The following is a 12912-nucleotide window of genomic DNA, read 5'->3' as shown; positions in this document are numbered from 1 at the left end:
ATAGTCTGTTCAGCAGTACCCTGCAGTCAGGAACCGCAGTGACGGTGTGATACGAACACGTTACGGCCGGCCTGTTGTTCCGCCGCGCCATTTGAACTTGTGAAACTTTTTGACGCGTTTGGCTTCCTGAGTCCCTCCCGTCTGACCTTCAAGGCTTCAAGGGGGGAGGTGTAGAGGTCGCCAAAGTTCAGTCCCGTTTGTTAGGCTGCCACCAGACTGTGGCGCCCCCTGTTACTTGTGTGTGCGTATATATGTTCGGGCCCAATAAAGAGGGGTGACCCTTTTCGTCTGAGCAAGCGGCTGTACGTGTCGGTGCGTCCCTGCGTGCCCGTACCCCCGCGGCACTAGCCAGGCGGCAGTTTCTATATATCGTATCGGTGGCGTCCTCGGTGAACAGACGACATGCGCTACTCTGGCGCCATCTCGTAGCCATCGTCACCGCAATGCCCGTCTTGCGGTGCACTACGCTTTTCTTATCATGTTTTCTCTACACCCTTCTCATCTGCTTTCCACCTTGCGCTCTCTTCGTTATCGCCGCCTTTCACCCACGTTTCACATTCGCTCTTTCATCTTTCGCTGGGCTCGTTCGCTCGGTTACGAGGACACAGATGGCCGATGCCAACGTTTGCCGCATTAACGGGTGCCTGAGAGCTGCGCTATAATAAATGCTGCCAATGCAGGCTAACTGATAAGAACATACCGTGGATGACATAAAATGTTTTAGCCCTTTATTTTTTCGTGAAATATTTGTCGAAATCTGTTTGGGAGAGCTGATAATAAGATTTACAAACTTGGGGCCGAATTCACAAAGCTTTTCGTTCATATGAGGTTGTTGCCATTGGCCGGTCAGTTTCACTAATAGTACGTTAGGCATTAGGACTGGTTGGAATTTCCTCTTACCTACAATTCTAACATGCGAGCTTTTCGTCAATGCTGGCCCATGTATTATTGTTCGAAGCACGTTATCATGCCATCCAATTGATACAATGAGGAAAAACTACAAATGTACGTGTGGATAAATGACGCATACAACACCGTATGTGTCCTCGTTTAATCAGGCAAATCTTGATTATAAATTCTTTCAGTTAGTTATAACTTGGTTATATACCATTCAAGCATACAGCATGACGAGTTTACAAGCACCCATGCTTATATTTTTTGTCATTCACAGCCGACTACATTCCAGCTGCAATTTACGCTATGATGAACACAAAGAAAACAATACTAAAAAAACGGTGAAAAAATACAGAAAATGCCGCTGGTAATGTATCAGCGGGCCATATTCTTTCGAAGTGCGGCTGAAACACGCACGTCAATACAGCTGTCGTTTTCACACGACAGCAGCCGTCATTGTAACGACTAGAGCACTCGAGTCCTATAGATGTGCACATTCCGAGGCTTGTGAGGTTCTCAGGCAGTGTTCTCGCTGTCTTCTTCGTCCTCAAAAAGCTCCATCTCGGTTGGAACGCCGACTACGCCCCTGCAACCAATGAGAACAAAAACTAGCTCAGTTGGGCATTGAAGTCCGGTTCACTCCCCTAACGTAGTTTTCTGAAAGTTACGGTTACTGTAAGGACTTCCCGTTTCAACCTACTAAGGCGAGCTCTTAGCCGGCTTTCGTGCTTTAAAATGGGTTAGCAAATCTGTAGAGAGTGTTGATAAGCACCGCATTGCCGATAATATTGCCTTTCATGCAAGCACCGTGTCAGAAAAAAGAAACTGGTCAAGCACTGCCTTTGTCACCATTATTCCTATGTAGGCGACAGAGCCTGCTTACTGTCATCATAGTCTGATCCCAGTAATACTTTCTCCGCTGCACAGCCGTAGAGACTGACGTGGCAGTGCTCGTCATATATGCGTAAATTGGACATAATGTCATGGACATACTATTTTATTTCTATTTAGGAGTTCCAGAAAGCTGAAAGTGCTAAACCGGCACTGGCGCAATTAAGCGGGCTAAGCAGTTTCCGAGTATCGTGGTTAACGGAAAGCGCAATCGAAGTATGATTTATTTGGACCATTATCGGTACACTAGGAAAAGCCAAGCAAGCATATTTCTTTTTCCCCGTCTAATTCGCAGAACTTCTAAAAATTGCACGGCTGTTATAAAATGACTGTCCATACTAGGCAATTTTGTTTCATGAAGAAAGTATTCAAGGGAAAAGTAACCGATATCAATGGCAACAAATCTTACTCGCCCTTTTTCTTGGGTCCGACACAGCGATATCATTTGTAACTTTTCTGACCGTTACATGACACCGGCTGTCGAATGTTACAAATTTCTCGTCAGCGAGAAAAAAAAAAAAAAAAAAAACGTGTTTCAGCTCTAGCGATTCGAAATTGTAACACAAGTCTTGTATTCAACGACGGCGCTCCCGCAACTTGCACTTTTTCCTCACTTTGTAACGAAACTTTAGTGCAGCATGCGTTGTTGAGCCACGTACTGCCTCCATGGATTATATTACTCGGCGTGTGGGCACAATTTTAATAAATTATAGCGTAGAAAAGCACGGAACGATCACATCTCGAACTTATAAATGTTCCCTATTTAGCAGCAACATCATCGTCCCACTGTCTCTACGCACGCAGCACTGCGACGCGTACTCGCAGTGTCACACTCTGTCATGTAGTAGAACAGCACTATATAAAGCTCGGCTATCGAGCGCGATAAAGCGGTCCGTATCGTCACTGCTGCTGAAGTGATATTGCATTGGATCGGGAGCAGCGCAAAGCACCAATCGATATCAGACCATCGAGGAATGGTAGCGAAACAGCAGCCTCATATTGTTCCAACTAACTACGTCACAGAATGGTTGGACGGCAAGTCACGTTGCGCGGTGCCCCCTGCGTTATCGGGTAAATTGAACAAATAGCTTGTGGCCAGTTATTTCCGTTTAAATGGCCAGCTCGAAATGTAGAAACGCTGACTAGGCTTTTTTAACGATTCCTTTCAGCATTAATTTCAATGCAAACATGTGCCATAAAGTTGCTAATAAGAAGCTCATAATTGTAATTAGTTGATTTGGTAAATGAATTGCTTGAGTTGTGTTTTATTTTTTGCAATTGTCCGCCTGCGCATATAATGTTTATATAGCGGGCTTTCCCAAAATATGGTGCTCGAAGTAAAGAAAAGAGAACAACGTATACGCAAGCGTGAAACAAAATGAACATACTTCTCTCGAAGCCGTAGCGTGTCCTTAAATGTGTCTGGCAGATTCTTGCGAAAAGTTTCAGGCACTATTAGCGACAGCAGCAGAGAAGCCATGACTAGAACCATGTCGACAAGAGTGGGGACCCAGGGATGTGTGAGCCTTCCCTGAAAAAGAAATAAATACATAAAAAAAATCGAAAATTGAGATTCACAAAGCTTTCCTTTCGTAAGTGCTCCTTCCTATTCGCTGGCCGTCTTCGCTAATGAGGTGTCCAGCATCAGGATCGGTCAGAATGTGCTCTCACGAACGTTTATAGTGTAAGAGATTTTTCTAAATACTGGCCTGGTTCGTATAAAGGCTATTAAGCAAAATATTAATGGTCCTCTCACGCTTATCGCCATTTCTAAAAATCCAGAATTTCGAAGTGTACGACCTTCATTTAACGCGAAACATGCAAATTCGAACATGTAACGTCAGTACTCTTTCAAGTCGCTCACCAAGTCCTTGAAGAAGGGCGCAACGATGGCACCTGCCCTGCTGGCAGTGAGGGCGCTTCCCAAAGCCACCGCCCTCACCACGGTGGGGAAGCACTCGGTCATGTGGACGCAAAGGGTGCTGTAGGCACAGTGGACGGCCAGCTTGCCCACCATCACCAGGCACAGTTGGAGCCACACCATGTCTGCGAGCGCGAAGGAAGGAATGCTCGTTCTGCTAAAAACACTCCTTGTAATGAGACGGTTGACACGGCTATACACAGTTACAGCCGCATAGGATGGTTAAATAAGATAAAAGAATATACAGATGCAATGAAAAATAAAAGGTGATTTATTTTGGAAAAAAGCATGTCGTTCCCAATTTTCGCTAGTGCGACAAAAGCGGCGGACGCGCTTGTTTGTGATGCGTGCGCAACAGCAGACCGCGTGACAGAGGCGCGCTGCTTGTCTACTATGAAAGAATAGGCAGCTCTAGGAAAAGCGTACCCTAGCGGCATAGGGCGTAACAACAACCCTGTGTTTGCTTCATTTCGTGTTCTACATTGGTTCGGCCGACATCGCCATCTAATTATGAGTCCGATATATTTAAATATCCTTAGCTCTTCTGTGGTCGCCGCAGGATGCGGACCATATTGTGCTGGCGAGAGCATGCTATCTTAATCACCATGGCCAGGGCGACGCTTCCAAAACCACGCCCGCGCAACGCTGGCCACGCCCGTCATTTGCTGTGCCGTGCGCATCTTAGAACTGTTAAGGTGGGGCGCTACGACCTGAAGTGCTGGGATATGAACTGAACAAGTCTTCAAGTGAGGCAAGCTCAGAGGAAAATTGATATTGAAGAAATACGGAGGAATGTGAAAGAAAACAAACGCGTTGTGATAGTGTTCAGACACCTGGGGTGCCATAAAGTAATACTATTCCAAACTTTTCTATTCGAATTCTGCAATCAGCCCTCCGCGATTGGTCAAAAACGTTTTTGGGCCACCCCACTTCACCTGTCTGTCACGGTATGTCACGAAAATGGCGATAGCTCCTCATCTGATATGACGTGTACACACTGATTATGCATGATTTGACCAAACAAAATAAAACAGTTATTTCTGATTCGACGACTTTTTGCCATTAGCCCTCAGCTATTGGTCAAGACTTTTCGGGCGGCACCCACTTCACCTGCCTGTCACGCGATGTCACGAAACGACAAAAACTCACCGCGTCAAAGTGACGTGTACGCGTTACAGGTGCATTATTATGCCGAACAAAACTGAATTTTCTTCTTAATAGCCGCAGGCTGTCCCGTTTTGAAAGGAATAAAATATGGCTGCCGCCGATCGCTCAAGCACTAGCAGCTGCCGGATAGCGTGGGTTTATTTGAGTATAATAAACCTTTTTGCGTGGCCATGTAACGTTTTCGAGCACTGTCGGCACGTTTACGAACTCGTTCTGCCAACTCTTCTTTGCTGAGGATCTCTTTTAGCGTCATTCTTAAGCTTCCGTTGCATGTCGCCGCGATTTTCGACCAGCCAGCACAAGCTTAGTAAGGGAAAGCGGACCAATCGAAGAGACTCCAACTCCACGCTCTTCATCCGGTTATCGATTTTCAATGCAGTGGCTCGGCCCCACCGAATCCCTCTCCATTTGAGCGTGCTCCTCGCCTCTTGTCAGACAATTAGATAAGACAAGCAGGTCAGCGTAGGCAATGTTATTCGTTTTTCAAGCAAACAAAAGTGACCTCGTAAGAACGAGGAGAGCGTTTGATTGGTCTGTTCAGACAACCCTGCGGGTCACCGCCTAATGCTTGCGTCGGCGCTTACGCAAATTTGACGTTAGGAGATTGGAATAAAAACAATTGGAATAGCTTTACGTTATAGGGCCCCTGTACAAGAAAAATATTCACTCAAAGTGAAAGGAAAGAATAAGAAGCTTGCCAGCAAGTCATCGACCGCTATAGTAAGCAACATGGGGCCCTATAACGTAAAACTATTCCAACATGTTTTTATTCCAATCTTCTGGCGTCATATTTGCGTAACCGCCGACGCAAGCATCGGGCGGTGATCCGCAGACTTGTCTGAACAGACCAATCAAACTATATCCTCGTGTATAGGAGGTCCCTTTTGTTTGCTTCAAAAACGAATAACATTGCCTACACTTAGCGGCTTGTCTTATCTAATTGGCTGACGAAATGGCGAGGAGCACACTCTACGGGAGAGGGATTAGATGGCGCTGAGCCAATGCACTGAAAATTCATAACCGGATGAAGAGGGTGTTGCCGGCGTCTGCTATTGGTCCGCTTTCCATTACTTAGCTTGCGGTGGCTGGTCGAAAGTCGTGGTGGCATGCAACGGAAGCTGAAGAATTAAGCTAAAACGGATTCCTCAGCAAAAAAAGTTGGCAGGGCAAGGTCATAAATGTGCCGAAAGTGCTCAACAACGTTACACTGCCAGGGAAAAAGTTTTATTGTACACAAATAAAACCAAGCTCTCCGGCAGCTGGGGGTAGCCAGTGCTTGAGCGATCGGCGGCAGCCATCTTTCATTCCTTTAGGAACGGGGCAGCCTGCGGCTATTCAGAAAAAACTTCAGTTTTGTTCGGCATATTAATGCATCTTTAGCACGTACACATCACTTTGACGCGGGGAGTTTTCGCAGTTTTCTGACGTTGCATGACAGGCAGGTGAGGTGGGTGCTGCCCGAAAAGTCTTGCCCAATAGCCGAGGGCTGATGGAAAAATGCGTCGAATCAGAAATAACAATTTTTCTTTTGTTCGGTCTAGTTGTGAATATTCACTTTGTACACGTCATATCAGATGGGGAGCTATAGCGGTTTTCGTGACGTCGCGTGACAGACAGGCGAAGTGGGAGTGGTCGAAGAAAGTTTTTGACCAATCGTGGAGGGCTGATTGCAAAATTGGAATAGAAAAGTTTGGAATAGTTTTACTTTATAGCGCCCATGGCAACAAAACGTCAAACGCGAAGTCAGAGAGGCTCAGAGAGAAACAATTTACGATAACTCAAAGGGAAGTTTGATTTTCGAAGCGAGATGAGGATACCTTAAAACGCGTAGTTTTGAAGCCAGGCATGCCAAGAAAGAAAAAAGCATGTTCTTGCTGCGGTAAAGCAAGGGAAATGATGCGACATCTTTCATTAAAATGTTTATCAGAACCCAGCTGCGGTTTAGGCTCTGCTAGCCTCCTTAAAGCCCTTAGGTTCAAGGATAGCAGAGGGAAAATAAACATGTCCGCATTAGAGATTAGTTAGAGGCCTTTGGAGGCTTCGTGGGGGACCACTAAGATACAAAAAAAAAACACGGGGCATACAAAAACAAAGTTCCCCATAGTGGTTCAGAAAGTTTGATGCTCGAATTCTTTCTGTGTTAGAAAAAGGAAGACAGGTACGACATTAAGCAAAATAAGAACAAGAGCTCGGTGGCGCAACCCACCGCCCTGTTTCGAGGGGTCCGCTCATAGCATCGATCCATCCTCATGAAAAAATATTTGTGTCTATCAGAATCACCTGGCAGCTAGACCCAGTAATAACACCGCTTTGATGCAAGTACGGACGCTCTTTCGTATTCTGAGGGGCCTCTGAGGTCACGGGTCGTTCTTTTTTCGCCAATCCGCTTCATGAGGAGCTGGAGCGTGCATCGAATATTTTATTGGTGAAACACGTCAATTGGCGGTGCCGCTGGGGGGGGGGGGGGGGGGGGGAATGAGCTTGATGAAGAGACGCCACGAGTCATGACTGACGATTTCTCTGTTAGCTTACTTCGACTGGAGTAACTTCTATTTGCTGAATAAATTGTTTTTTTTTTATTTTGCTTTTGACACTTCGTTGAACATGAACATAAACGCTAGGTTCCTGCTTTTTATAATATGTAATTTCTACATTTCAGTAAATAAACAAGTACTTCCTCGTTGTGATTGTCTATTGGCTCTACGTGGCTGTGACATGATAACTGGGACCTTCGATTCCTCATTTTCTCATATATTAAAATATGCTGGGGCCACTCAATCAAACTGGATCCATCAACCTACGCTTTTCCCCCGTACTGCTGCCTGCATGCCGCCCGCTGAAATGTGTACTCGCTATTGCAGAACACTGTCCGTTGAGGACAATTACAAATGGCCTAGCTACTGCTCAAGCGCGGCGGGGTAGTCAAAGTAGAATGCTCGTTAATCGCGAAAAAAGGAAAAGAAAACAGAGCAGTTTCTTAAAGTGCTGATCAAGTTGTGTCGGCATTTGCTTGAGTCTTGTTGACCACAAATAATAGAGAACGACAAGAAAACTAAAAAGAAGTGATAGCGACGAAGACAAATTATTTATGCAGTTACTGATTAAAACTACACTTTCGGATTCCATATTGATGAAACGTATCCTGCACAGTCACTTCATAAAATTTATATTTCCTCAAAGAACGGTGTCTAGTAGACCTGTGTTATGAAAACTTTATTTTCTGGTTCTGATATCGGGTTCCTGTAAACCAGTTCGTAAAAAATAGTGTCGTTCACAGCTCTTGGGCGTCCAACGTCATGGCGGATGACAGCCAGTAGCTTCTTTCATGTAGCAGCTTTGATGATAAATTTCATAATCAACAAACTTAATTGAGTGCCATATTTCGAACTTCTTAGAGCTTTCTTTTTATTCTGTGGCTTTACGTGCAAAACCACAATATGGAAGTGGGCTAGCTGTGAAGACACGTTAAATCGAGGATTCATCGCATGCCATCTGCGTGCAAGACTTTTGGCCACGCAATATTCGATGCGTACCACCTGGCGCTCCAGCCTTTGGCAACCGAGGCACATGCGCACGAAGGAACAGGAAACTACGTAGCGTCCTTGCCTCTAGTCTTATTCTATGAATGGATCCTGGCTGTTTTGTGTCAAGATATTGGGTTCAATGGAGCGCCAGTAAACTGATAAGCCTCCAAGGGTCCGTACGTGCAACCATGTGCACAAGTGGTGGCAATGAAGTCGCTCTCCGCTTTTCTTCTACTGCTACTCCCATTTATAACTGCGAAGTATGAAAAGTTTGGCGAAGGAAAGGGTGGCGAGGCCGAAGTGGTAGGCAAGTTAAACAACGGCAAAAAGAAGCGAAAAAAAAGCAAGATAAACTTAGAACGTTTTAAAAACACTATATAAACAAATTTGCAGACAAAGAAGCATATTCAAACCACAAGAAAAAAAACACGTTCTGCTTTCTTGGTCTACTGAATTTGATGTGCACTTTGATTGCTTTTATATGAAGTAATTGCGAAGCTTCCTGAGAATATATTTAATATTAGGCCACCTCTCTTAAAATCAGACTAAATGAGATCCATTACGCTAACGTAGGCGACAGCTGGCATTGAGAAGCGGGTACTCTCACAAGACACATAATTCCCCTCTCGTGATTCATGTATACATTTCAAGAAAATCCATGCATGCGTTATCTTCGTCTGTACTAGGGGCCAGACAGAAAGCGGAAAGCGTGCAGTCAGACCCACAATTTCTGAAAAGCCTGAAAGGATTAAAAGAGATACTTTGCCGGCACAGTTACTCCAAAAAGAGCTGAACCGTTCGATGTTTTATTCTTCTTAAAAGCGAGAAACTCGTAGAGTTCAGAAGAGTGGTGCGTTTGATTGTTGCATTTATGAAGTGCTGTTACGTTGATGACGCCCAAGCCCGCCACGGAGCTTCCATGTATCCAGACGGCGACAATAATGTAGTATCAATGTGTACTATCGGATTCTACAAGAGTGTCCTAGCAGTCCTTAGAAGGAGCGCAACTTACCTCACACCTAATGCGTTTTGTTTCGTGATGTAAAGAACCGTAATATATCATATCTCAAATGCAGTACCTCTTCGGCAACAATCTTTGAGAAGGTTCAGAGTAATTTTCGTCTACATATAGTCTCGTGAGCGAGAACCTACATTTTTCTTTGCTCTTGATGCAGTTAACATGATTGGGGTAGTACACACACTTTCTGAAACGTTTTGCCTCCAAATTCAGTCACTACGTAGTTCATGGTCTAATGGGCAGAGCATCTCGGGCTGCTGTGTTGAGAAAAGCCTGTTCAAAACCAATCGTTGGGCGAACTTGGTTCACTGAGCATACGAGAATGTGTATGTACCGCTCTTCAATTAACCTCTCTCACGCCAATTTGGGTCACTTGGTAGTTCATGGTCTAATCCAGAAAGCATCGGGCTACTGTGCTGAGAGAAGCATGTTCGAAACCAATTATTGGGCGAATTCGGCTCACTTAGTATGCGATACTGGGCATGCGCGGCTCTTCAGTAAACCTGTCTCCTGCCAATTTGGGTCACTACGTAGTTCATGGTCGAATGCTCAGAGCATCGGGCTGCTGCGCTGAGAGAAGGATGCTTAAAAAAACTGTTGGGCGAACTTGGCTTACTGAGTATGCCACAAGGGGCATGTACCACTCTTCAATAAGCCCCTCTCACGCCAATCTAGATAGCTAGGTCGTTCTGGCCAAATGGATGGAGCATCGGGCTGCTGTGCCAAGAAGGTTCGAAACCAAGCGTTGGCCCAATTTGGTTCACTGATTTATGCGACAGTGGGTGCACGTCTGTGACACCAACTTTGGTCACGGAACCCGCCGTGGTTGCTTAGTGACTATGGTGCTGGGCTGCTAAGCACGAGGTTGCAGGATCGAATCCCGGCCACGGCGGCCGCATTTCGATGGGGGCGAAATGCGAAAACACCCGTGTACTTAGGTTTAGGTGCACGTTAAAGAACCCCTGATGGTGGAAATTTCCGGAGTCCCCCTACGGCCGGCCTCATAATCAAGAATTGGTTTTGGCACGTAAAACCCCATAATTTAATTTTAGCTTTGGTCACTGAGGATAAACTACTCTTGAATAAAAAAATCTTTTAAAGTTTCTCCGATGTTGGACGTACCGAGCTCGCGTCATATATATATTCATACAGTCTTGTCTGAATATATATTCAGACAGGTGCCGCACGTATACTTCACGGCGGCCCCGCTAGATGCCGCAGCGTGTCCGGAGTGTTGCGCGTGACTCACACATTACTCATTTCGGTGGTAGAAATGTGGTGTATCGTTGCATTTTTTTTTTATTTGCATTAACGTCAATATTTATCATGAGATGGGTTCTGTTGCAATTTGCAGAAATTTACAGCCACGCTCAGGAAAATGCGATGCCTTATACTACAGCAGGTGAAGGAAACCGTACATTGTTACCTGCATTTTACGCCACTTTTTACGTTTTATTACCTGACGAAGCACAATTTGACTGAACGTTGAATTTTCACCATCTCTTCGAAGTACCCAGGAAGCTTGTTGTCAGTAAAATATAGTGATGCAGTGTAAACTGACCCGTATAATAATTGGTTCTTTCTGCTGTGGACGATGTAAAATTTTGTGGGCTAGAGGGCCAACTAAATCAAAACCATTGGTGAAAAAAACGAGTCTTCCCCCAGAGCAGTACTGGTGCTGTATAGCGGACGGCTTGAGGGTAAATTATACAAGGATTATTAATGCCCACCAGTGCAGAGGTTTGAAGTGCGCTCTAGTGCAATGCGGTTGCCGCGTTCGTGAATGTATGCCCTGAGAATCGGGCTCTATAGGAGTTACTTTATAGTGCCAAGTTACAGCTGCGGTTCACATTCTGCAGCCCCAAACAACTTTTAATAGCTCATGCCTTTCAAAGTACGTTAAACGCTGGCTGAACCAATTATTTTCATAGTTGTAACAAGCAAAGTCATAGCAACCATCCGTCTGCTGAAGCTTCTGTTGAGAACACTGTTTCTTTTTCTTGTGTTGTTATTTAAAAGATTATTCTAACATAGGAGACAGCAGCAACATTGGTGATAGGTATTGCGGCAATCCATATATTGAAATTCGAATGGCCTGCACCTTGGATGGGATACGCACGCTCCCGCACTATAAAAAAAAAAAAAGTCCCACCGAGTTCTATATGAAACACCTCGGCAGTTGGCGCCGAATTATCGCCATCGGGAACAGCTCTAACCGCCGTAAGTTTACTGGGCCAAACATTAAGCGTGTTGTCACAGCCTCCCCGCATGATTTGTGTAAACCACGACGCCCTTTCAAGATTACCAACATGACCCGCCGCGGCATCTAGTAGTTATATAGTTTTGCTGTTGAAGACAAGGTGGCAGGTTCAATTCCTGACCTTGCCGATCGCGTTCCGGGGGGTGCAGAACGCAATAACGTTCGTGTATCGAGCTGTGAGTGTACGTTACAGAACCCCAGGTCGTCATAATTAATCCGGGAGTTCTGCACTACGGCGCCTCGTATAACTCGTCTTGGTGACGTTAAGGTAGGCCAATCAGTGCGACCGGAAACAAGCACTTACGGGCCGGTACGAAGATAAGCGCGCTGCACACGAGGATGGTCGGAATGTAGAGCAGGTAGTAGATGGTGCGTCGTGGCACATAGTTGATGAGCAGCACGTTGACCAGCATGACGGGTAGTTCGAGCAACGACACGAGGAAAAAGTTTATGAATGGGTTACCGCCGAAGTCGGTGATCTTGTAGATGAGATCATAGTACACCAGGACCACGACGGCACTGCGAGGGAATAAAAAAAAGGCATAAGCCACAAGGCGAGGATGGCTAAGGCAGGTGATATCAAGCGCCGTACGTAGTACCACTGTGAAATGAAGGAGAAATATGTATACATGTCGCAGTCGCTTCAGTGGTGGCGCGTCTTGTGTGAAAGTGCACGTCTTAGCGCTTGTTCATCCGCCGGCACAGTTCCGCAAGAGGATGACCTCCAGAATTTGTGCGCCCAGGTTGCGCGCGATATCGGATGCCACAATGACAGTGACGAATGCCGAGGCTCCTGTGGTGGGAGCGCTGATGTTAATGTCCCACTGACGGAGCACTTTCAAGAATGATTATTTTATAGCATTATACGTACGAAATAAGAAAATTGAATTTTTTTTACTGCCAGCTCCTGTCTTACAAGAAACATGTAGATTTTTGCACATCTTGCATATTTAAGTGAGTTTGCACAATAAGATGCATGGAATTCGTGCCACTGTTATTCTGTGTCTCTGTTAAGTGTTCACTCATTCAGCTGCTTTATAAAAGGGATATGCGTGCGTGGTGTCTTGTACTATGTTACAGGGGTACCTCTCACGCCCCACCCCCAACCAAAAAAAAAAGAAGAAAAGAAGTTAAGTAAAGTACAGCGTTGCTTACCCCGGGAGCACTTTCGACGATTTGATTATATTGAGGAACATTTTAAAACATTTAATTCGGAAGTGCAGTTTTCAAAATGTCA

At 45.3% G+C, this 12912-nt stretch overlaps 1 protein-coding gene across 2 annotated transcripts in view; it reads right to left on the bottom strand.

Moving 5' to 3' along the window:
* Nucleotides 1-1037: 1037 nt before the first annotated feature.
* LOC126518494 (organic cation transporter protein-like) overlaps nt 1038-12912 on the bottom strand; it is a 180780-nt gene continuing 168905 nt past the window's right edge. For both annotated transcript variants that reach the window (XM_055064937.2, XM_050168280.3), the window contains exons 9-12: nt 11980-12194; nt 3650-3831; nt 3174-3316; nt 1038-1480 (exon numbers count right to left, since the gene is read on the bottom strand). In XM_055064937.2, the coding sequence (XP_054920912.1) occupies nt 1411-1480; nt 3174-3316; nt 3650-3831; nt 11980-12194 (610 nt within the window). In that variant the 3' untranslated portion in view covers nt 1038-1410. The remainder of the gene's footprint in view (nt 1481-3173; nt 3317-3649; nt 3832-11979; nt 12195-12912) is intronic.

This window comes from Dermacentor andersoni, chromosome 1 (assembly GCF_023375885.2).
Source record: "Dermacentor andersoni chromosome 1, qqDerAnde1_hic_scaffold, whole genome shotgun sequence".
Classification (NCBI taxonomy): Eukaryota; Metazoa; Arthropoda; class Arachnida; order Ixodida; family Ixodidae; genus Dermacentor; species Dermacentor andersoni.
The sequence above is the reverse complement of the archived record's forward strand: the minus strand, read 5'-3'. Positions and strand labels throughout refer to the sequence as shown.